Here is a 25,405-nt window from a genome sequence, read left to right on the forward strand (position 1 = left end):
CCCTAAATATTACCAGCCAGTTAGATTTCCCTGCTGTTGGTTTTTGTTTTTAGTTTATATCTGGCAGTGTATAGGTTTCCGAGGACCAAACTGAATCTGAAGAGTAGCTGTTATATACAGGCTTTAAAAAACTTGACTGAATATTGTTTATGAGCCATATATGTATGCATAATTTTTAATGATTACAATAAGTGAATTTCAACTTCATATGGCCACACTGATTCTGTCAGGATTGTCTTCACAAAAACAAATCAATGAGGTGAAAATTTCTGCATTTATCCCTTAGCTTTATAATTAACCAATTCGTGGTCCCCAGTCCCCTCAACTATTTTGAACCAAGCCTAAATGCTGAATTATTTAATTATTAAATTAAGCACTTTGCAAGTCAGATAAACTTTGTAATTTAATTTGTACTGGTAAAGAATCTGTTCTAAAGACTTTGCTTTGAAACGTGTGGTTTTATTTGCATAAATGGAGCCAGTAATTAAATTATATCTTTTATTTTGATATGCAGGAGTCCAGATCTTCCATAAAATGGGTGTTTCTCACATTGTTACTGAACATTAAGTAGATAATCTATTCAGTAAAGTTCAAGCTGCCATGGAAGAAATACCAGTAAAAGTCGCTGTAAGAATTAGACCTCTACTTTGCAAAGAAGTTCTTCATAAACATCAAATTTGTGTGAGGGATGTTCCCAACACCCAACAGATTATCATTGGCAGAGACAGAGTTTTTACTTTTGATTTTGTTTTTGGCAAAAATTCCACTCAGGATGAAGTTTATAATATATGCATAAAGCCCCTAGTGCTGTCACTCATCGAGGGTTATAACGCAACGGTTTTTGCGTATGGACAAACTGGATCTGGGAAGACATACACCATTGGAGGAGGCCATGTTGGTAAGACTCTCAACTCTCACTTCCCCTTTTATAGCGTGTGTGAAGAATTCATTTCGTTTGTGACTGAGCACTGTTTTATTGGGTGTGCTTTGTTTGACTTTGCCCTGCCGATGAGCCTAGGCTCGTCTCCTGTTCTTGATGCTTTAAACGCTGGTGTGTGGCCATCTGTTTGAGTCCATCATAGACCTTAAAATTTTGATTTTGATTCTAAGGTCCTGGAAATAGTGCTTGGTTGCTGTGCTTGCTGGCTAAGCACCAGCTACTGAGCTAGATCCCTAAGCCTCGTTTTTACCTTTTTGGTGCAAGGGAAAGTCACTCAGTTGCCCTTAAAACTTATTCTGTAGCACAAGTAGTCTTTGAAATTATGATTCCCTTGCCTCCATCTAGGCTGGTTCCATTTCTTGCCTGTTGTGAATAGTTGAGCAGTGATCAGAGATGTGCAGGTGTTTCCGTGATGTCCTAGAGTCCTTTAACCAGGGCCAGAACGATGGCGTGGTGGATTAGAGCACTTGGTACTGTAAGACGGAACCAGGGTTGAGTCCCAGCACCAACATGTGGCTCACAGCTATCTCAACTCTAGTACTAGGAAACCCCGGTGCTCTCTTCAGACCTCCCTGGATACCAGGCACACTCATGGTGCACATGCATACATGTTGTCAAAACAGCCACAAATATAACATAAATAATCTAGAAAATAAAAAGCAGCTGAAATAGATACTTAGAAGATACTTAGGAATATTATAACAGCCATATGGAAGTTCTAGTTCTGGGTTTTGGGGAACTTCTGTGCTGACTTTCTTTTTTGCAGCACGTCTTTTCTTTTTTTCTTTCATTTTCTAGAGGCAGGGTTTCTCTGTGTAGTCCTGACTGTCCTGGAACTCACTCTGTAGACCAGACCGGCTTCAAACTCACAGAGATCCACCTGTCTGTGCCTCCCAGTGCTGGGATTAAAGTCATGCATCACCACCACCTGGCTTTTTTTCTTTTCTTTTTTTTTTGACTTTTGTTTATTTATTATTTTGTTATATATATATATATATATATATATATAGTGTTCTGTCTGCATGTATCCCCGCAGGCCAGAAGAGGGCACCATATCTCATAATACATGGTTATGAGTCACCATATGGTTGCTGGGAATTGAACTCAGGAACTCTGGAAGAGCAGCCAGTGCTCTTAACCTCTGAGCCACCTCTCCAGCCCTTCTTTTCTTTTTTAATTAAATTTTTTATTTGTTTTACATACCAACCACAGTTTCTCCTCCCTCTTCTCTTCCCTTCCCTCCCCCCACCTCCCATCTATACTTCCTATCTCCTCCTCCTCCTTTCAGAAGGGGCAGGCCTCCCATGGGAGTCAACAAAGCATGGCATATTACATTGATACAGGACCAAGCTCCCAGGCATCTCTGCATAGAGAATAGGGTCCAAAAAGCAAACTTATGGGCCAGAGACAGGTCCTGATCCCAGTGCTAGGGGCCCCACAAACAGACTAAGCTACTTAACTGTCATCCACGTGCAGAGGGCCTAGGTCTGTCCTATGATGGCTCCCTAGCTGTTTGTCCAGAGTACAGGTCAGCTGCCTCTGTGGGTTCCCCCATCATGATCTTGACCTCTCTCCCCTTCTTGTTCATACAGTCCCTTCTCTCTCTCATCAACTGGACTCCAGGAGTTTGGCCCAGTGCTTGGCTGTGGATCTCTGCATCTGCTTCCATCAGTTACTGGATGAAGGCTCTCTGATGACAATTAGGGTAGTCACCAATCTGATTACTGGAGAAGGCCAGTTCAGGCATGCTCCCCGCTATTGCCAGGAGTCTCACCTGGGGTCATCCTTGTGGATTCCTGGGAGTTTCCCTGGCACCAGGTTTCTCTCTATGTAGTAGGAGCTGCTGGCTGCATTCCGCCACCCAGCTCCCGCCACTGGCTAGCTTTACCCGAAATAACAACACACAAATTATATTCTTTTAAACACTGCTTGGCCCATTATATCTAGCCTCTTCTCTGCTAACTCTCGCACCTGGGTTAGCCCATTTCTAATAATGTGTGTAGCACTCCAAGGTGCGCTTACCGGGAAGATTCTAGCCTATGTCCATCCTGGGTCAGAGCTTCATTACGTCTTTCCTGGGGAGCAGCGGCATCTGAGCTCACTTCCTCTTCCTCCCAGCATTCTGTTCTGTTTACTCCTCCCACCTATGTTTTAACCTATGAGGCCAAGCAGTTTCTTTATTACTTAACCAATGACCTTCCTCCATCATCTCTAACTCCCAAATGGCCCACTATATCAAGATACCTGTTTCATTATTCTTCCTCTCTGTTTCACCCCCAAGTCGACCAACCCGTTCCCTCATATTCACCTTCCCACATCCTCTCCATGTCCCTCACCCTCTGCCCCTAGCTTCCCAGGAGATCTCTTCTATTTCCCCTTCCTAGGGAAATTCATGCACCCCTCTTAGGGTCCTCTGTGTTACATATCTTCCCTGGGCTGTGGATTGTTGCCTTGTTATCCTTTGCTTTACAGCTACTAAAGTGGAGCTTATGAGTACATACCGTGTTTGTCCTTCTGAGTCTGGTTTACCTCACTCAGGTTGTTTTTTTCTAGTTCCATCCATCTATCTGCAAATTTCATGATGCCATTGTTTTTGCTGCTGAGTAATACTTCTTTGTGTAAATGTATCACATTTTCTTTATCCATTTTTCATTTGAGGGGCATCTAGGTTGTTTCCAGGTTCTGGATATCAGAAATAATGCTGCTGTGAACACAGCTGAGCAAGTGTTCTTGAGGTATGATCGAGCATCCTTTGGGTGTGTGCCCAGGATTCGTATAGCTGTGAACACAGCTGAGCAAGTGTTCTTGAGGTATGATCGAGCATTCTTTGGGTGTGTGCCCAGGATTCGTATAGCTGCGAACACAGCTGAGCAAGTGTTCTTGTGGTATGATTGAGCATCCTTTGGGTGTGTGCCCAAGATTCGTATAGCTGGGTCTTGAGGTAGGTTTATTCCCAATTTTCTGAAAAACTGCCATACTGATTTCCAAAGTGACTGTATAAGTTTACCCTCCCACCAGCAGTGGAGGAGTGTTCCCCTTACTCCGCATCCTCTCCAATATAGGCTGTTCTTAGCATTTTTTGATCTTAGCCATTTTGACAAGTATAAGATGGTATCTCGGCATTGTTTTGATTTGCATTTCCCTGATAGATAAGGATGAACAATTTTTAAGTGTTTCTCGGTCATTTGAGATTCTACTGTTGAGAATTCTCTGTTTAAATCTGTACTCCATTTAAACATTGGATCGTTTGTTTTTCTTTTTTAACAATTTATTTAGCTTTATATTGTGTGCATTGGCATGAAGGTATCAGATCCCCTGGAACTGGGGTTGCAGACAGTTGTAAGCTGCCGTGTGGGTGCCGGGAATTGAACCCAGGTTCTCTGGAAGAACAGTCAGTGCTCTTAACCACTGAGTCATCTCTCCAGCCTGATTATTTGGTATTTTGATGTCTAATTTCTTGAGTTCTTTATATATTTTGACGATCAGTTCTCTGCTGCCAGGTGGGGAGTTGGTGAAGATCTTTTCCCATTCCGAAAGCTGCTGTTTTGTCTTATTGACCGTGTCCTTTGCCTTACAGAAGCTTTTCAGTTTCAGGAGGTCCCATTTATTAATTGTCGATCTCAGTGTCTGTGCTGCTGGTGTTCTCTTCAGGAAGTTGTCTCCTATGCCAATGCATCCAAGGCTACTTCCCACTTTCTCTTCTGTCAGCTTCAGTGTAACTGGGCTTATGTTGAGGTTTTTGATCCACTTGGACTTGAATTTTGTGCAGGGTGATAAATATGGATTTATTTGCCTTCTTCTACATGCTGACACCTAGTCATGCCAGCACCATTTGTTGAAGATGCTTTCTTTTTTTTCTTTTTTTTGGTTTTTTTGAGACAGGGTTTCTCTGTGGTTTTGGAGCCTGTCCTGGAACTAGCTCTTGTAGACCAGGCTGGTCTCGAACTCACAAAGATCCGCCTGCCTCTGCCTCCCGAGTGCTGGGATTAAAGGCGTGCACCACCACCGTCCGGCTGCTTTCTTTTTTTTTCAATTGTATAATTTTGACTTTGTAAAAAATCAGGTGGTTATAAATATGTGGATTTACATTAGAGTCTTCAGTTCGAGTCCATTGATCCACCTGTCTGTTTTTATTACTGTGACTCTGTAGTAGAGCTCTAAGTCAGGCATGGCGATGCCTCCAGAACTTCTTTTATTGTACAGAATCGTTTTAGCTATCCTGTGTGTTTTGTTTTTCCATATGAAGTTGAGTATTGTTCCTTCAAGATCTGTGAAGAAATGTGTTTGAATTTTGATGGGAATTTCATCGAATCTGTAGATCTCTTTTGGTTTTTTGTTTGTTTGTTTGTTTTTCGAGACAGGGTTTCTCTGTGGCTTTGGAGCCTGTCCTGGAACTAGCTCTGTAGACCAGGCTGGTCTCGAACTCACAGAGATCCGCCTGCCTCTGCCTCCCGAGTGCTGGGATTAAAGGCGTGCGCCACCACCGCCCGGCTATAGATCTCTTTTGGTAAGATTGCCATTTTTACTATGTTAATCATTATGATCCACGTGCATGGAAGATCTTTTTATTTTCTGGTGTCTTCTTCAGTTTCTTTCTTCAAAGATTTAAAGTTCTTGTAATACAGGTCTTCTACTTGCTTGGTTAGAGGTACCCCAAGATATTTTATGTTATTTTTGGCTATTGTAAAGAATGTTGTTTCTCTGGTTTCTTTCTCAGCTCATTTATTATTGTATATGGAGAGCTACTGATTTTTTTTTTGAGTTAATCTTGTATCCAGCCACATTACTTACGGTGTTTATCAGTTGTAGGAGTTCCCTGGTAGAATTTTTGGGGTCACTTATGTATACTATCAAATCATCTGCAAATAGTGAAAGCTTGACTTCTTCCTTTCTAATTTGTATCCCCTCAATCTCCTTTTATTGCCTTATTGCTCTATTTAGAATTTCGAGTACTCTATTGAATCAATATGGAGAGAGCGGATAGCCCTGTCTCATTCCTGATTTTAGTGGAATCACTTGGAGTTCCTCTATTTAATTTGATGTTGGGTGTCGGCTTGCTGTAAATTGCCTTTATTATGTTTAGGAATGTTCCTAGTATCCCTAATTTCTCTAAGACCTTTATCATGAATGGGTGGTGGATTTAGTTGAAGGCTTTTTTAGCATCTAATGAGATGATCATGTGTTTTTGTTTTCCTTTTAGTTTGTTTAGTTTGTTATGTGGTTTATTGACAGATTTTTGTATGTTGAACCATCCCTACATCCTTGGGATGAAGCCTACTTGATCATGGTGGATAATTTTTTTGATGTGTTCTTTGAAGTGTGATATACCATAGGGTCTACATTTCATATACCATAGGGTCTACATTTAATATACCATAGAGTCTACAGTTGGTCTTTGTTGCTACTGCTTCTTTCTTCTCAGGGGAATCCCACAACATTAGAGAATTTTCACTTTGTTGATTGGTTGTTTCCAGGGCCCTAGAATATTGCATGATATATAGTAGATACTAAATGCATATTTAATAAATGAATAAATTCTGCATGAGGGGTACATGTGAAAATGTTTGCCCTGAATTGTTTTATATAGGTATATGTGCATGGTATGTATACACACATGTTGTATAGTATACAACTCTATTCCCTTGATACAGGGTCTTTCACTGAACCTGGAGTTAGGCTGGTGATCAGCAAACTCCAGTGATCCTCCTATCTCTGCCTGCTGGAGTTACAAACACACTTGTGCCATGCCTGACTCTTTACATGAGTGCTGGAGCTCTCAGCTCAGGTGCTTGTGCCTGTGCAGCAAGTGCTCTTATCTGACGAATCATGCCCCTGCCTTTCCCCCCTGAATGTTATGGTTGTGTGGTTTAGCCCTGGCAGGCTTTTAACTTTCTATATAGACCAAGCTGTCCTTGTGTTCATTAATTCAATTAATTACTATACATTTTGAGACCGTGTCTTGCTATGTAATCCTGACTGGAACTCTGTATGTAGGCCAGCCAGGCTGTCTCTGCCTCTGGAGTGCTGGGATTAAAGGTGTGAGCCACCATGCCTGCCCAGTTTTTAAATTCTTATAAAAGAAATGTAAGAAAAATATATTAAACATAAATTTTAGATTCCAGTTTTCTTATATTTCAAGTCTCAGCTATGCTTTCTATTTCTGAATTTTTAGCATCAGTTGTGGAGGGTCAAAAGGGCATCATCCCTCGAGCTATCCAGGAGATATTTCAGAGCCTCTCTGAAAACCCTGGCGTGGACTTTAAAGTCAAAGTGTCATACATAGAGGTGTATAAGGAAGACCTAAGAGATCTCCTAGAGCTGGAGACATCCATGAAGGACCTGCACATCCGGGAAGATGACAAGGGAAACACAGGTGACATAGCTCAGTGAAATTATTGAGTTCCTTCAGTGGCATCTAGAAAAACACATTGATATTCTAAGAATTAAGACAATATATGCATAGTGAATTTGCTTTTGCTTTCTGTTCATGTACTTGCTTTGCTGTGCTGGAAGTTATCCAGCTAGGTCAGTGCTGTGCCACCTTCTGATTTGGGATGGCTTTAAACTTTAATCCTTTTGCCCCAACCTCATGAATAGATGGGGTCACAGGTTTCTGCCACCAGGCATGGCTCATGTTTTCCTGTAATAATTACAATCAAAATATTGAAGCAAAGTGTTCCTTGTCTCTGTTTGTTTGTTCTTGAAGCCAGGGCCTCATACTTTGCACATTCTCTCCCACTGAGCTGTATTAGTCCAGCTCCAGGGATTTTGATTGCCAGTCATTTTAAACAATTAAGTATGATATTTGTCTAAAAGCAACAACTGGATTTTAACCAATAAAATACGCCTTTGAGAGTTTAAGCATAATACCATTTCTTAAAACTGTTCCTTTTGGAGTTTTGCTGAAATGAATGAAAGTGACTGATGCTAGTATTTGAACCACTGGAAACATGCTATTTGAAACATTAGTGCTTTTTTAAAGGGACTGTCTTTTAGGGTTGCTTAGCAAAGGGTAACTGTTGTGCGATTGATTTAATTGTACTGGATTTTGATGAAAGCATGGTTTTAAAACTTTCTGTTTGAAGTGATTGTTGGGGCCAAGGAGTGCCAAGTAGAGAGCATGGATGAAGTGATGAGTCTCCTGGAGATGGGGAATGCTGCCAGGCACACGAGCACCACCCAGATGAATGAGCACTCCAGTAGATCCCATGCAATCTTTACCATAAGCATTTGCCAAGTTGAGAAAACTCCAGAGACAGCTGAAGATGGAGAATGGTATTCACATCGGCATATTGTCTCCAAATTCCATTTTGTGGATTTGGCAGGATCAGAAAGAGTGACCAAGACGGGGAACACTGGTGAACGATTCAAAGAGTCAATTCAGATCAACAGTGGGCTGCTTGCTTTAGGGAACGTCATCAGTGCCCTTGGGGACCCACGCAGGAAGAGTGCTCATATTCCATATAGGGATGCTAAAATTACCCGGCTTCTCAAAGACTCCCTGGGAGGCAGTGCCAAGACTGTCATGATCACATGCGTCAGCCCATCCTCCTCAGATTTTGACGAGTCCTTAAATTCTCTCAAATATGCCAACAGAGCTCGGAACATTCGAAACAAACCTACTTTAAACTTTAGCCCCGAGTCAGACCGAATGGATGAGATGGAATTTGAGATTAAGTTGCTTCGAGAAGCTTTGCAGAGCCATCAGGCCAGTATCAGCCAAACCAGCCAGACCCCGTCAGAGGGCATTCCCGACCAAAACCGGCTTCACTCTCTAGAGGAGCAGGTAACCCAGCTCCAGGAGGAGTGTCTGGGCTACCAGGACTGCGTAGAGCAAGCATTTGCATTCCTGGTGGACTTAAAAGATGCAGTCAGGCTAAACCAGAAGCAGCAGCACAAACTCCAGGAGTGGTTTAGCAGGACTCAGGAAGTCAGGAAGGCTGTCATCACCCCATTTCCAGGACACCAGGGCGTTGGGGACACGGAGGAAGGACCCCAGCATGTGACAGTTCTCCAGCTGAAGAGAGAACTTAAGAAGTACCAGGTACTTAGACATTACTTTAATTAATGTATTTTTTGAGACAGCGTCTTGCCATGTAACCCTGGCTGGACCTCAGTGTGTACCTGAACTCTTTCCTTTGTTTCTTGTGTTCTGGGATTTTAGGAGTGTGTGTTCCTAGCAGACTAATAGAACGCCCCTTCCCACTCTGGTGGTAATGGGGATTGAACACTTTCCTTGCATATGCTAGGAAAGTACTTTCCTTTCTGAGATACAGTCCCAGATCTATTTTATCTTCTTTGAAATAAGGTCTTAATCGATTATCCAGGCTGGTCTTGAGCCCTAGATAGTGCTCCTGCCTCTGCTTCCTAAGTGCTGGCTATGAATGTGAGCTCTTACACCTGAATCAGACAGCACTTGTTTAAGGACTGCATTTACTGGGACAAGTAAATTCCAAAAGTTGCTTTGGAATTTCAGAAGTTAGAAAGTTGACAATGAAGATCAACCGTTACAATTCCATCCCTTATCAACTTGACATCCATTATTTTTGGTCGTAACATTCCATCCCTGTTTCTTGGTCTCATTTTCATCTCAATTCAAAATATATTTACTTAATCTCTAAACATCCCCATAGTCTAAAGATTGCTCAGAAGTCTAAAGTATCCTCTGAAACTCAGGTATCTTAACTTTGGACCTCTACAATTTCAGTGGGCAATGGCACCAAATAAACATATGCATTACAGAAACAGATCCTAGCAAGGAAATGGGACCAAAGCAGGATTGAAACCCAGCAAGGAAAACACCACATCTTGCAACTTCATGTCCAGCATCTGGGGCTTGTGATATATCATCTGGGCCACAAAGGACTTGGGTCGCCACACCTCTCCAGCTCTGCTGCTTTTGTACAGATAGCCTCTCTCTTAGGCTTGTATTACTGCGTGTCTATAGCTTTCCTTAATCAGTGTCCCATGGCCCTGGCATCTCCAATGTTCTGAGGTTTCATAACAGTGTCGGCATTGCCCTCACAGCTTTACCTGTTGACCCTTAGGGATTCCTTTCAGGCAATTCTACATTGCAGTACATTGGCTAGTCTCAGTGGCTTTCTACAAACTTGGTACAAGCCTCCACGACCTTCCACTTTTGTTTCTGTCATGCCTACAAAGGCAGTTATCTCCTGGATAATGCTGCCAGGTGATGCTGCAGCTGTGTTCACCTTTGGATGAAATGCTGTCCTAGGCAGCTGTTTCTGGAAGGGAACCCCTTCAACAACAGCAGCAGCTTGGTCTCTCTTCTATCAGATGAATTTTCATTCTCACAAGATGGAGCCTTTCTTAGGTAGAATCTTGCCATCAGGGCACATTTCCTCTTGTCCTAGTGCAAAGCACTGGGGTTTTTTTTTTTTTTTGTTGTTGTTGTTGTTTTTAACAGTTCTAATTTCATTAACAATTACAGCTGTTTTTTTAGCCACCTTTCTACCCGTTTCTTTCCCTGGCAAGCAGTACATTTTGCCGACAGTGTATGCTCTTCTTGTAGCTTTCTCTTTCGCTGTGTAGATCTAGGTAAGAGCATTGAGTAGTTACTATGCTGTAACCTGAATGCTTTCTTGTTTGAAGTTTTCTTCACTAAACAAATTAGTCCAGAATGCTTTGAATTCAGCCTCACTCAAGTTCTCATGGACAGGCTGTGTCAGCCTGTAACAGTTCCCATTAGAGTCCCGGTTTCCCTCTGAAGCCTCATGAACTGAGTCTTCACGCTCCACATTTCTTCTGGTCAACCAAACTGCTGCCGGAATGACCCACTAAGCTCCAAGTGTAGCATTCGAGGGTTTTCTACATTAATTTTCCAAACTTTCATAGTCCTCCGGCAAACCAGGTCATGTGATGAGCTTCATCACAACATTGCCCTACTTCTTAGTAGCAATTTTTTTCTGTCAGTTACTTTTCTTGTTGCTGGGAAAAATCCCTCACGAGAGCAGCCTACAGAGAGGAGGACTCATTTTGGATCACAGTTTTGAGGGTCCAGTCCTTGATGACAGAGCTGCCATGACAGCTGGAGCATAAGGCCCCCCCCCCGTCAGGAAGAAGACAGGTAAACGCTGGTATTCCAGCTCATTTTTGTCCCCATGGAATGGTACCGTTCACATTTACGGTGCTTTCCCTCAGCCTTTGTACAAGACCTTAAAGGCACACCCACGCTTAATACCTATCAGTCTGCCTGACAGATTCTTTGTGCTTATTTAGTTTAAAAAACTGTTTACTCTGTATCTTAAGTTTATACTGAACCTAACAAAATTAGTCAGAAACAAGAAATAAAGACATTACATTTTATTTCTGGACTTTAGAATCTGTCTCTTGCTAGTGAATGTATTAAAAATCCACAAGGAAACTATTTAAATGCCCAAATGAATTTTTATATCTTATAGGTCTTATAGGAAGATGAGAGCTTTGATTATTAAAACCCACATTAAAGTCTCATGACAAGTTTAGCAAAGTTACAATTGTACTCTAGACCCTAGATAACTAATTTTTATATAGAGGAAAAAATTATCAAGAAAATCTTATTTTCATGGCATCACGGTGATGGCCCCTCTATGTATGTCTTTCTCAGATTATATCATCATGTAGTTCTCTGAGTAATTCTGAGCTCTGTCTTCCTTTCCTCCCAGTGTGCCCTGGCTGCTGACCAAGTGCTGCTCACTCAGAAGGAACTGGAGATGGAGGAGCTAAGGAATCAGGTGCAGGTGATGGCGCAGGAGAACAAAGGGCACGCGGTGTCTTTGAAAGAAGCCCAGAAAGTGAATAGATTGCAGGTAGGGCTGGGCTCACAGAGTCTGTAGCACAGCGTCCGGGTGGACGGAGAGCATCTTAAACCATAGACTGGTGCTTTCCCGAGGGGCGTTTCCTGTGGATAGCTGTGGACACTGGCAACTGAATTATTTTTTAAACCCTAAATCTTAAGGGGAAACCATTTTTGTTGTTAACCTGGCGTGTGTTTCACAGACAAAGAAAATACCTGTGGATTTGATTTACAAATTATGCATTAATTATAGTTTCTCCAGCCTCTTTCATTCACTTTTGTCAAATTACTAGGCAATGAATGTTACGGACTGCAAGGCAGGACTGGTGGTGTGGGGCAGTGGTAAACAGCTTACCTGGTATGTGCAAGACCGTGGGCTAAGTCTCTCGTGACATTCTCTCTCTCTGTGTCTTTTCTCAAATCCCAAAGCAATTAGAAGGTAATCATAAAAGTTTAAACTTTTATAATTCACAAGGTTAACCTCTTAAACTACATGAATGATTTGCTCTTTGATTTTAGTTAAGTCTTTGAAATTCTCTGTCTTGGAATTCATATAAGTAACACAGATATGCCTGTATATTTAAAATTTTTTGTCCAAGGCCAATTGTAGTGGCTCATACCTTTAACCCCAGCACTCAGGAGGCAGAGGCAAATGATCTCTGTGATTTAGAGTCCAGCCTGGTCTACACAGGGAGTTCTAGGCCATCTGGGGTTACATAATGTGACCCTGTCTCAAAAACAAAACACAATATTTTGCTCAGACTAGGGTCCTGCAATATTTTTTTTAAAGATTTACTTACTGTGTATACAATGTTCCTCCTGCATGTGCACCTCTATGCCAGAAGAGGGCGTCAGACCTCATCACAGATGGTTGTGAGCCATCATGTGGTTGCTGGGAATTGAACTCAGGACCTCTGGAAGAACAGTCAGTGTTCTTAACCTCTGAGCAATCTCTCCAGCCCAGGTCCTGCAATATTTCTTCTGTTTTTATTTTTCCCTTTTAATTTCAGACCTTGCATTTTGACCCATTTTAAGTTGATTTTTGTATAGAAGACACTAAAGTCCAGTTTCTTTATTCTCTGTATGAATATCCAATTTCTTGAGCACAATTTCTTGAAAATACTGTCTTTTCTCCACTGTATTTTTACTGTATATATAAGTTAGGGTTCTAAGGCTGTGACAAAACACCATGGCTAAAAAGTAAATTGGGGGAGGAAAGGGTTTATTTGGCTTAACATTTTCATATTGCCATTTAACATCAAAGAAACTGAGACAGAAACTCAAACAGGGCAGGAACCTGGGAGGCAGGAGCTGATGCAGAAGCCATGGAGGGGTGCTGCTTACTGGCTTGTTCATTGTGGCTTGCTTAGTCTGTTTTCTTATAGAACCCAGGATCACCAGCCTAGAGGTGACACCACCTACAATGGGCAGGCCCTCCTCCATTAATCAAGGTAGCTCTTACATCTTGTTAACCCATTTCTATTAATCTGTGTATCACCAGAAGGCTGTAGTCTACCAGTAAGGTTCCAGTTCTGTCTCCTTCGGCAGCTACATGGCATCTCCTTGACTCTGTCTACTCTCTCTATATATATCTCTATTCAGATTTCGCACCTTACTATATTCTGCCTTGCCATAGGCCAAAGTAGATTTGCTAACCAATGGTAATAAAATATATTCACAGCATACAGAGGGGAATCCCACATCACCAAAATGCTGGGGTCTTCTGCTGTAACTGGGCTGCACTTTCACCAGTATCCTCTCATAAGCTTTCTCCTTGCCTCAACTTCTCTGCATGACCCCTTCTGTTCTGGGGTTTCAACTTCCACTGAGGCTACATCATCACCAATGACTTCTCCTGGCCTCTTACAGTGCCAACTCTCAACTTCATTTCTTTAAAACCAGCACTACCTTGGTTATTCTTAATAATGCCAAAGTTTGGCTTCCAGTATGAGGTACAACCTTGGTCCCCTCTGACACACAGCTTCTGTGTGGTGACTCTGAGGAAATGCTTCTCAGAAGATTTTTGCTCAACAATTGATGCTGGTCTTTTCTGAATCACCACGAATTTCTTAGCTCCAGCTAACCAACATCGGTTGTTACAGTAACGTAAAGGTTCCACTTCAGTTGTGCTGGTCTCTTGTTACACAGCTGACCAGAGTGACAGAATTTTAATTCAAAATAGAAAAAGCCCATGATAGAGTATTGACTTTTCCCTCTGAAACTTCATAAGCCAGGCCTCCATTGTCTGCATTGTTCTGACCACTCAATGGCTTTTCTAGCCCAAAATTCAAAGTCCTTCCACAATCCTCCCCAAAACATGGTCAGGTCTGTCACAGCAACACCCCACTCCTGGTTCTAACTTCTGTCCTAATAGGTTATCTGTTGCTGAAGACAAAACATTATGACCAAAAACCAAATTGGAGAGGAAAGTATTATTTGGCTTAATACTTCTATGTTGTTCATCATCAAAGGAAGTTGGTACAGGAACTCAGACAGGCAGGAACCTGGAGGCAGGAGCTGACCCAGAGGCCATTGTTCACTTTTACCAATAAAGACTTGGGAACCAGATGCTGGGGTGAAAGCCTGCTAGCTCAGAAAAACAGAGAAAGCACCCAACTGACCTTCCTCTCCCCAAAGCCTCTCCTCTCTCCTGCCATCTCAAACAAGTCTCCTGAAACTCAGTGTCTCTTCCCCTTACTCTATATGTTTTTTTCTTAATCATCCTATGTTCACTTTCTGTCAACTGATTGGTTGCTCTGCCTCTTGACCTATGGTTGACTTTATTTAATCATGTTTATAATATTCAAGCAGAAAGCTTTTGGATTAGAGGTATGTGCTAGGGTTGATTCTACAACAGGCCATGGAGGCTCGCTTCTCATGACTTGCTCAGTTTACCTTCTTATAGAACCCAGGACCACCAACCCAGAGATGGCACCATATACAGTGTTCTGGTCTCTTCTCCATCAATCACTAATTTTTTGTTTATCTTTTGCCTTTGTTTTTCAAGACAAGGAGTTTCTGTGTAGCCCAGTTGTTCCGGAACTCACTCCAGTTCCGGGACAGTAAACCAGGATGGCCTCAAACTCAGAGATCCACCTGCCTCTGCCTCCTAAGAACTGGGATTAAAGGAGTGCACCACCACCACCTGGCTGCTATCAGTCACTAATTAAAAAAATGACCAGCAGCCCAATGTTATAGGGCATTTTCTCAGTTGAGTTTCCCTCCTGAAAGATAACTCTAGCTTGTGTCAAGCTGACATAGGACTAGTCAGCACACTGTCTTTGTCAAAAATCAGTTGACTGTAAATACTCGGATGTAAGAACTCTGTTTCATTGTTCTGTGTAACATACACACCACATAGTTTAAATAAACAGACATTCTGTGTTTTAATGCATGTGGCATGCTGTTTGGATTTGGTTATATAGTCTTTGTAGTCCTGTGCAGGTTTGGGTTGGCCCTTTCTCCAGCCTTCCCTTTCCCCAATCTCTGTACCCTCATCCCATCTCAGTTTTCAACCCCTGATATTGCTCCCTCGACTTCATAGCAGATGGTTTTTGCTCTTCCCACCCACATGAAAAACTCACTTTCTTGTCCACCTCTAATGGACTGTTCTTGCTACCTGGGCTGTGCAAGTATTTACTCCAACTGGAACGTGGAAGTCTGGAGGTTTTGAAGTTAGGATCCACATATAAGACTGTCAACAGAGAGAATTGCCTGTTCCCCCACATTCTTGCCACCATTGTTGCCCTTTTATTTTCTTCTACATTTATTTATGCTCCCTTCCCCGCCCCGTACATGCAGTGCATTTATGTACATGTGCCACCGTGTACTTCTGGAGGTCAGAGGATACTTTACTGGAGTTGATTTTCTCCTCCCACCATGTGGGCCATGGGAAGCACATTAGGATTGGCAACAAACATTCTTAACTTAATAACCACCTTGCCATCACTTTGGGTTTTCAATAGCCATTGTGACTAGGGTAAGATGTTAGCTAAAAGTAATTTTAGTTTTCCCTTTCTAGATGAGTCATGTGAACCACTTTAAAAGTCTTGACTAGCCATTTGTATTCCTTTGAGAACTCGCTGTTTAGATCCGTGGTTCTGTTTTTAAGGAATGTTTAGTTTTAGCTTCTCTGTGTATTCTGGATATAGTTCTCTGTCAGATATGTAGTTGGCAAAGATTTTCCCCATTTTGTAGACCGCCTCTCCACTTGGTTGACAGTTTCCTTAGCTTTACAGAAGCGTTTTAATTTCATGAGAGCCCACTTGCTGATTGTTGTCCTATTTCTTGAGTGGCTGGAGTCTAACTTAGAAACTCCTTATCTGTACTGTGGCTGCAATACGCCTCCCACCTTCTCTTTTGCCAGCGTCAGTGTTTGCAAGTTTTATATTAAGGCCCTTGATCCGTCTGGAGTTGCTTTTTGCGGAGGGTGAGCAATGAGGATCCAGTTTAATTCTTCTCCATATCGACATCCAGTTTTCCAACATTTGTTGAAGGGGCTGTTTTTTTTCAACAGTGGGGTTTGTTGCTGTTGTTTTTTTTTTTTGGGGGGGGGTGGAGTTGTTTGCTTTAACATCTCTCTCAAAAGTCAGTTGGGGGGCTGGAGAGATGGCTCAGTGGTTAAGAGCACTGTCTGCTCTTCCAGAGATCCTGAGTTCAATTCCCAGCAACCACATGGTGGCTCCAAACCATCTGTAAAGAGATCTGGCGCCCTCTGGCGTGTGGAGGCAGAAAGTTGTATACATAATAAATAAATCTTTAAAAAAAAAAAAAAGTCAGTTGGATCACTGACTATGCGGATACTACTTCGTTCTTTGTTACTATGCTCTGTTTTATAACTGAAACCAGGCGTGACACTTAATCATGTATGTATTCTTTTTGCTCAGAATCTTTGGCTCTCTAGGTCTTTTGTGATTCCATATGAATTTTAGGACTGTTTTCTAGTTCTGTGAAGAAGTAAGATGGACATTTTCCGAATGTTAATTATTCCAGCCCTTGCCCTGAGAAGTTTTGCCATCTTTTAATGTCTTCCTCAGTTATTTCTTTGGATTTTAAAGTTTTCCCTGTAGATGTCATTCACCCCTGGTCTAGGCTCATTCCGAGGTATTTTGTGGAAATAATTAGCGAGATCCACAAGAGCCCTGAAGAAAAGAGAACAAGGTTTTATTTATTTGGGGAAAAAACTCACAATAAGAGTAGAGAGCCTCTGTCCTCTGTGGGCCCTGGAAGTTGTGAACAGAACTCTGACCACAACTCAAGGGAGAGTGAGCGTGCTTTTTGTCTGCACTTCTAGTGCCTCAGACCGCGCTCTGATGGGCTGATACCCAGAAGGCTGTTGGCTGAGTGAATTCCCACAACAGTATTTTACTTTGGTTTCAGGCTGTTGTGAGGAGTGTTTCTTAGTGTACCTGTCATAGGTGGACTGGAGAGCTAGTGTTTTTTCCTGCTGATTGTGCCACTTTGATGCTTGTCAGCACTGAGATTTTCTGCTGGAGTCCTTAGACTCATGGAGATCACCAGCCAGTGAGGACACTTAGACTTCTTTGTTTTCCATTATTGTTGTCTTTTGAGACAGGGTCTCATTTTGTAGCCCTGGCAAGCTTGGACCTGGATTTGTAGGACACACTAGCCTCACACTCACAGAGATCTGCCTCCTGAGTCTCGGCTCCTTACATTCATGTTTCTTGTCTCAGTATTCTAACTAAGACTTTAAATAACACTGTAGTGGCATTTCACTTGTATTTTAATAAATAAAGCTTGCCTGAAGATCAGAGAGTAAAACAGCTCCACTGGTCAGCCACACAGGCTAGGCAGTGGTGGTGCGTGCCTGTAATCCCAGTAGCCACACTAGTTGGCCTTAGAGGGCAGGCACTGGTGGTGCATGCCTTTAATCCCAGAACTGGAGAGGAATATAAAATGGGAAGAGACCTCAACTCAGTTTCCATCTGAGGATTCCTGGAGGCAGGATCGTCATTTCGGACTGAGGTAGAGATTAAGAGCCTCGGCTGGCTGCTTTGCTTTTCTGATCTTCAGGTTGAGCCCCAATATCTATCTCCGGATTTTTATTATTCATGCTACATAGCATATTGAATAACAGTGGGAAAAGTATACCTGCTCATCTTGTTCTAGTTTTTAGTTGGAGTACTTGAGTTTGTCTTCATTTACCATGGTGTTTGCTGTGAGTTTGTCACATACTGCCTCTATTATACAGAGATATGATTCCCCTCATCCCTAGTCTGTCTAGGGTCTTTATCATGAAAGGATCTTTTGGGATGATCATGTGATTTCTGACCTTGAGGCTGTTTATAGTAGGCATTTTTTATAGTTTTTTTTTTTAGTTTTATTGCTCTAAGCTGTGTTGAACTATCTCTGCATTGCTAGAATGAAGCCAGTGTGATCAAGTGGATGTTCCTTTTCTGTGCTCTTGAATTGTTTGTGAACATTTTCTTGCGTGTTTTTGTCTGTGTTTGTGGTAGTTTGAAAAAAAATGCCCCAAAGGGCGTGGCACTATTAGGAGGTGTGGCTTTGCTGGGGTAGGCATGGTCTTGTTGGAGGAAGTGTGTCACTATGGGGGGTGGGCTTTGAGATCTCATATATGCTCAAGCCACACCCAGGATCTGGGACCACTTCTTGTTGCCTGCAGAAGATGTAGAACTCTCTGCTACCTCTCCAACATCAAGTCTGCCTGAAGTCTGCCGCGTCCTGCCCTGACGATAATGGATCTGAACTGTAAGCTGCCCAATTGGATGTTCCCTTTATAAGAATTGCGGTGGTCATGGTGTCTCTTCACAGCAGTAGAAACACTAATTAAGATAATAGTCATCAAGGAAATTACTTACAATTTTCATTTCATAAAAGACTCATTTTTATTTATGTATGTGGGAGTTATCTGCCTGCCTCTGTGAATTAAAGTCATGGGCTGCTCTGCCTGCCAAGAATAACAGCTTTTCATCTATGAACACAGTATATTCTTCCATTTATTTATATTTTGTTTCATCTTTTCCAAATAATTTACTTTGTATAAATATTAGACATATTTTGTTAGTTTTATTCTTGTTTTGTTTAGATGGCTTTTGTTCTTGAGACAGGACCTACTTTACTATGTAGCCCTGGCTGCTCTACAATGTACTGTGTAGACCAGGCTACTTTGGAACTCAGAGGTCTACCTGCCTCTGCCTTCTGAGTGCTGGCATTACAGATGTGACCCACCACACCTTGCTAGATTTATTAAGTACTTTTTAAAAATGTAGCTTACAAAAATTTCATCTTCCTGATTATTTATTGGTCTGTGGAACTGTGTTGATTGTCATATATTCATATATTCTGGCAATGTGATCCAGGGCCTCATGAATGCTAGGCCAGCACTCTGTACATTTATGTACAAATCCCCAGCTTGCTCTCTGCCTCTCTCCCTCCCTCTTCTGTGTGTATTTGCATGTGTGTGTTTGTGTTACTGGGAACTGGCTGAACCTATAGCCTCATACGTGATAGATAAACACTCTACTACTGAGCTATATTCTTCAATCTTCTTTTTACTTTTTATTTCATTAAATTATGTATTTTCTGTGTAGAGATGTCTTGTCTGCATGTATGTCTGCATACCAGAAGAGGTCATCAGACCCCAGGAGAGTACAGTTATATAGACAGTTGTTAGCTGCCATTTGGGCACTGGGGATGGAACGTGGGTCCTCTGAAGAGCAGCCACTGCTCTCAACCGCTGAGCCATCTCTCTAGCCCCTTACTTTTCATTTTGAGCTGTGACTTTTTTCTATCACCAAATGTTGATCTTGAACACTTAGAACCTGTCTCTTGTCTCACCTTCTATACCACCAGATCCAGCCGTCTCTGGTCCTTCCATTGTTTTTGAGACAGAATCTCACTCTGTAGCCATGGCTAACCTGAAACTTGCTGTGTAGACAGGCTGGCCTCTAACTCACAGGGATCTTCCTGCCTTTGCTTCTTAAGTGTTGGGATTAAAAGCATGAGCCACCACTCCCAGCCTTAATATTGAGAAGTTCAGTGATCCTACAAGGTAATTTTAAAATACGATTGTATCTTATTATTCTATATCAACATAATGAAATCTTAGTCATTTTCTCCCTATTTAAACTTCATAGTATATGTGAAGTTAAGATGAATGACATTTTTTTTTGTCTATTTTGCTTTTTGAGACCAGATCACACAGTGTGAGGCTGGCTTTGAACTTGTGATCCTGGTGCTTCCTTTTTTTCAGACCACATGCTCCACCACACCTAGCAGGCCGTTGCTTCAGTTGTTCGAGACTGGGTCTCACACTCATTACATAGTCAAGGATGACTCTGAACTTGTGCTTCCACTTCCCATATGTTGGGGTTATAGGTGTGAGCTATGGCACTGGGAGTGAATCCAGGCTTTGTAGGTTCTAGGAAAGTTCTGTCACTGAGCCGCCTCTCCAGCCTTGTCTGATAAGTTGTTGTTTACGTTTTTTGTTGTTGTTTTTGCTTTTAGGATAGGGTCTCATGCAGCTATGGCTGACCTGAAATGTGCTCTGTAGATCAGGCTGTCCTCAGATTCACAGATAGCCAGCTGCCTCTACCTGCAGAGCACAGAGTCTAAAGGCAGGTGGCACCATGGTGCACTTTCTGTGCTTGGGAGACAAATATTGAAGTTAGAACTTTCTGCACTGACCATGCTCCAAACCCAGACTGTCCTCAGACCAGACACACATCCTGTCTATTCTGCCTTGGAGTTCCAAATCCTCTCTCGCCCAGGACTGTCAGGTCACTGTCTCCTGTCTCTAGGTGTTGGACTTCCTTTGTCAGATAAAGTTTCACTTTGCCCAATCCACCATTTTCTGTCTCCTTTGCTGTAATCTTCTGTGCTTAAAACAAACAAACAAACAAACTTGTGCTTCTCGGCTTTGTCTGGTACATCTTGTATTTCAGCTAGAAAGTTCAGACTTTTATAAAAATACCCAATTAAGTAGAACGCTTAGAATCACAGGGTCAAATTATCCAATCATAGTTAATGAAACATTATTATTCTGTAGTATTTGCATTTTCACCTATTTCTGCATAGTATTCAGTAATTTCTGTGGATGGGGATACAGCTCGATGGTAGGGTCCTTGCCTGGTTTGAAGAAGAAAAGATCCTTGGCTCTTAGAACAGTACTAGTTACTGATGGGCCCCAGAGGGAAGTGGTGAGGTGCCATTTAGGCAGCTGTGGCTTGGGCCAGTGTAACTTAGCTCTTTTTTTTAAAAAATATTTATTTATTTATTTATTTATTTATTATGTATACAATATTCTGTCTGTATGCCTGAAGGCCAGAAGAGGGCGCCAGACCTCTTTACAGATGGTTGTGAGCCACCATGTGGTTGCTGGGAATTGAACTCAGGACCTTTGGAAGAGCAGGCAATGCTCTTAACCACTGAGCCATCTCTCCAGCCCTGTAACTTAGCTCTTATTCATGATTACACATATACTGAAGTTCTCTGCTTCTCAATGATCTCTTCTCCAAAGAAAGAAAAGATAATAGAACAGCAACTTCTTCTGGATCAGCTGGGTGAAGAACTAGCAAAGTTTAACCTGTCAATGACATCTTCAGTTAAGGAAAATTGTGGCGATGGACCTGATGCCAGGATCTCTGAAAAGAGACCTCACACCGTCCCCTTTGGTAATTACTGGGGACACCGTGTTTACAGCCCTTCACGGCAGGACTCCAAGCAGGTGAGTTACATGTCAGCGTTGGTTCTGCTGGGATCTTCAGGTTATTTAGACTATCTGAGTGTTTGTAGTCTCAGGAGGATTTCTCTGCCTTTTGGTTTCATGGACACTTCTCTATGTAATTTTCCTCTTAAGTGCTGCTAAGATTAAAGATCGGTAAACAAGAGCACACCTGTGTAAGTTAGGGTGCTGAGTGATGGCGGCAGCCGTACCTGCTATGCATTTACAGACATGTGTTTTCAGACATGGCTAAGTTTGATAGTGTCACGATACTGTCCCTGTAACCTCTCAGGGTGAAATGAGGGTAGTTTCAGTGGTTTTGCTTGTTCATTTGTTTGCTTGCTTGTTTTATCTAATTTGTCTTTGTTTTTAACTTTTGTGTCATTCAACGTTATCAAGTTGACAGTCTGGATGGCAGAAACGTCACATGAAACTTAGTGTTAATGTTTGTAAAGATGTGGGTAGCAAATATATGTCTACACTTTTGCTGGGGAGCATGAACTGTGCCAGACAGTGGGATACTATCATGCTGCTCCAGCTTTGTTTTTGAATACTATTCTCCGTAAAACCATCACTGAAAACAGGAGAGAAAGAGCTGTCTAGGGTCTGAAAGGAAGCTGAGTATGTGACGCATAACAGTACTGTGGAATTTGTTTGGATGTTTGCACAGAGTGTATTTTCAGTGACTGGCCCCTCACCAGTTCTTACCTAGATTCCCTTAAAACACTGTGAGTCCTAGGATAAGAGTTGGCTTAAACAATCACCTCTTTTGTTGTTGGGTGGGGTCACTTGCCAGGTCTGTTCCAATCCTCCTATATGCTCTCTGGATCAAGTGTTTGCCGGGTTCCGGACACGAAGCCAGATGCTCGTGAGCCACTTAGAAGATCAAGACGAAGTCATCCACTGCCAGTTTTCTGACAACAGTGATGGAGAGGAGTCGGAGGGCCCCGAGAAGCCTAGAGTGAGGTATGTTACGTAGAGACCCCATCAGCAGCCATTGCTGTAGCTGTTGGTGTTTGACTCACTGTGCTGTCTCCTCCATTTATAAAGCAGTGGGGAGTCTCTGCTAAATCAACTGTCTAAGAAATAGTGTTTGAACAGGCCAGTTTTTATTTATAAAAACATATTTACTTTATTGTGTTATGTGCGTTAGTGTTTTGCCTCCATGTATGTCTGTGTACCACCTGCCTGGTGCCCGAGGAGGCCAGAAGAGGGCTTCAGATTCCCTTGGACTGGAATTACAGATGGGTGCTAGCAGCTGTGTGGGTGCTGGGATTCAAGCTGGGTCCTCCACAAAAGCATCAAGGGCTCTCAACCTTTGAACCACTAGACTTAGGCATCCAGAAACTTTTTTTAAAAAAGTGAAGCGATTTTTTTAAAATATTTATTTATTATGTATACAATATTCTGTCTGTGTGTATGCCTGAAGGCCAGGAGAGGGCACCAGACTCCATTACAAATGGTTGTGAGCCACCATGTGGTTGCTGGGAATTGAACTCAGGACCTTTGGAAGAGCAGGCCATGCTCTTAACCTCTGAGCCATCTCTCCAGCCCCATAATCTTTTATAAACGTTCTTTTTCAGATCTAGAAGTCATTCATGGGTCAAAAAGCCAGGCTCTGCTTGCTCTCTTGTTGAGTTAAGTGAGAATCGGGATGAAACACAGAAGTCCTATCTGGGAAATGGAGGTAAGTGTCCTTCCCAGACTGCACAGGTGTGGTGGCGGATTTTAACACGGTCCTTTAGAATTTCTGTGCACTCAGAGCCGGCGAGTAGCAGAACTTCCTGTTAATTCCATATTCTCAGTCGTCCTTTGTCTTTTCAAGATATTTATTCCTTAATAATTTCTTAGGTTTGTTTTTTTTTTTTTTTTTTTTTTTTTTTTTTGAGACAGGGTTTCTCTGTGGTTTTGGAGCCTGTCCTGGAACTAGCTCTTGTAGACCAGGCTGGTCTTGAACCTACAGAGATCCACCTGTTAGGTTTGGTTTTTCGAGACAGGCTTTCTCTGTGTAACTCCGGCTGTCCTGGCACTCAGTCTGTAGACCAGGCTGGCCTTAAACTTAGAGGCCTCTGCTTCCAAGTACTGGGATTAAAGGTGTGTGCCACCACACCTGGCTCTCCTTAATTTTTTTAAAACATGGGTGTACTGGTGCACCTGAAGTCTCAGCACTTAATCCTCTGAGGCAGGAAGATTCAGAGTTTGAAGTAACCCTGGATTACTTAATGAGCCCCATCTCAAAAACAAAAAAGGTTTCTACCAACCACTTCTGGCTGGAGACAAATAAACTCTTCAGAACAGAAGTTTAAGTCTGGACTTGCTCTGATCTGCGTTGTACTGCTGACTACCCTGAAGTCACTGTAGGCAATCTGCTAGGAGTCCACTTGGCATCCTGCTAGTGATCCACCACGAAGCCTAATTAGTGCTGCAGCAATGCTTTAGAAAAAAGTGATGGAATTTTATACATTTTAAAATCAGTTATGCCCTGTGTGTGTATATATAAAAACAGTAATAATCAAAGAAAAAGAAACTGAATTTGAGAGGCAGTGACACAGGCATTGAAGGGATTAAAGGAAGGAAGGGGAAGGGGGAATATGTAATTATATTTTAATTAAATTTTTAAAAATGAGAAATTATGTAGCAAAAGTTCTACTAGGATTTAAAGCCACGTGTGTCTGTGTGTGGGCATGCACACATAAGCACACAGGATTTAAAGCCACGCGTGTCTGTGTGTGGGCATGCACACATAAGCACAAATGCCTGTAGAGATCAGAGTGTCGGATCCTCTGCAGCTGAAGTTACAGTGTGAGCTACCCAGTGCAGATGCCGGGAACCGAACCCAGGTCCTCTGCAGGAGCAGCATGTGCTCTTGACTTCTGAGCCATTCTCCAGCTAAGCTATTTTAACTTACCTCTTTATGAACTATAAGTGGGTTAATACACAAAAGTAAGATTATAGAGAATTTAACATGAAAAATGTCAAATTATGAAATGACATCTTTTAAAGAGCCTATGCTTATAATTCCTACCAAAATTAGATATGAATAAAACTAAGAAATAATAAAGATAAGATATGTGCTAGTCAAGTACCCATCCTTGAGTCATTTGTTACTTTCAGTCTGCAGCCACAAAAGAAACTTGGGTAGAATGTACATGAGTGTATACCTAGTTCCTTTCTTGAAAGGCTGTTTATGAATATGAAGTAACCTGAACAAAAACAGCTTTGTGTTCTGCTCAGGACACTGACTTATTGTACTGGAGCACACTCTTGAAGAGCATTGTAATTTTCTGTCCCTTCTGCCAGCTCCCAAGTCATGACATGGAGGCTTATTATTGATTATGAAAGCTGAGTCAGTAGCTTAGGCTTGTTTGTAACTAGCTCTTATAACTTAAACTAACCCATTTCTATTAATTTACTTTCTGCCTCGTGGCTTTATCACCTTTACCCTGTACTGCCCATGCTGCTTTCCTGCTTCCTCCGTCTGTGGCTGGAGACTCTCTGCATCTCTCCCCTTCTTCTTCCCAGGGTCCTCTCTGCCCTGAAAGTCCTGCCTAGCTCTTGACCATTCAGCTTTTTATTAAACCAATCTGAGTGACAAATCTTCACAGTATATAAAAGGATTATTCAGCAACATTTTCCCCTATTGTCTAGATAAAAAAGAAAGGTTTTAACTCTAACATAAAAACTGTAAACAGTAAGAACTTATTCTTCTTATTAGGTAAGAATTACATTTATAATGTCCATTGTATTTGGAATATTTGGAGAAAATACTCCATTATTTATTGTATCTTGATGAGTCTAAAGCAGCTCTGTACATAATTAACATTTTTATCATAACTAAGGAAAGCTGCAACTATAAGTACCAAATTTTCAATTCCTTACAAAAATCCAAGAAAGAGGCCAGGTGGTGGTGGCACACGTCTTTAATTACAGCATTCAAGGAGGCAGAGGCAGGTGAATCTCTATGCAG

At 42.0% G+C, this 25,405-nt stretch overlaps 1 protein-coding gene across 1 annotated transcript in view; it reads left to right on the forward strand.

The window, feature by feature from the left end:
* The first annotated feature begins 600 nt into the window (after positions 1 to 600).
* The window catches only part of LOC121453347 (kinesin-like protein KIF27), a 64,447-nt gene continuing 39,642 nt past the window's right edge, over positions 601 to 25,405 (forward strand). Inside the window, exons 1-7 of the mRNA XM_041660063.1 lie at positions 601 to 898; positions 7,113 to 7,313; positions 8,026 to 8,984; positions 11,605 to 11,748; positions 21,235 to 21,441; positions 22,235 to 22,404; positions 23,022 to 23,125. Of these exons, the coding sequence (XP_041515997.1) occupies positions 601 to 898; positions 7,113 to 7,313; positions 8,026 to 8,984; positions 11,605 to 11,748; positions 21,235 to 21,441; positions 22,235 to 22,404; positions 23,022 to 23,125 (2,083 nt within the window). The remainder of the gene's footprint in view (positions 899 to 7,112; positions 7,314 to 8,025; positions 8,985 to 11,604; positions 11,749 to 21,234; positions 21,442 to 22,234; positions 22,405 to 23,021; positions 23,126 to 25,405) is intronic.

This window comes from Microtus oregoni, unplaced genomic scaffold (assembly GCF_018167655.1).
Source record: "Microtus oregoni isolate MIOR12 unplaced genomic scaffold, Mior012 000011F_ref0000422, whole genome shotgun sequence".
NCBI lineage: Eukaryota > Metazoa > Chordata > Mammalia > Rodentia > Cricetidae > Microtus > Microtus oregoni.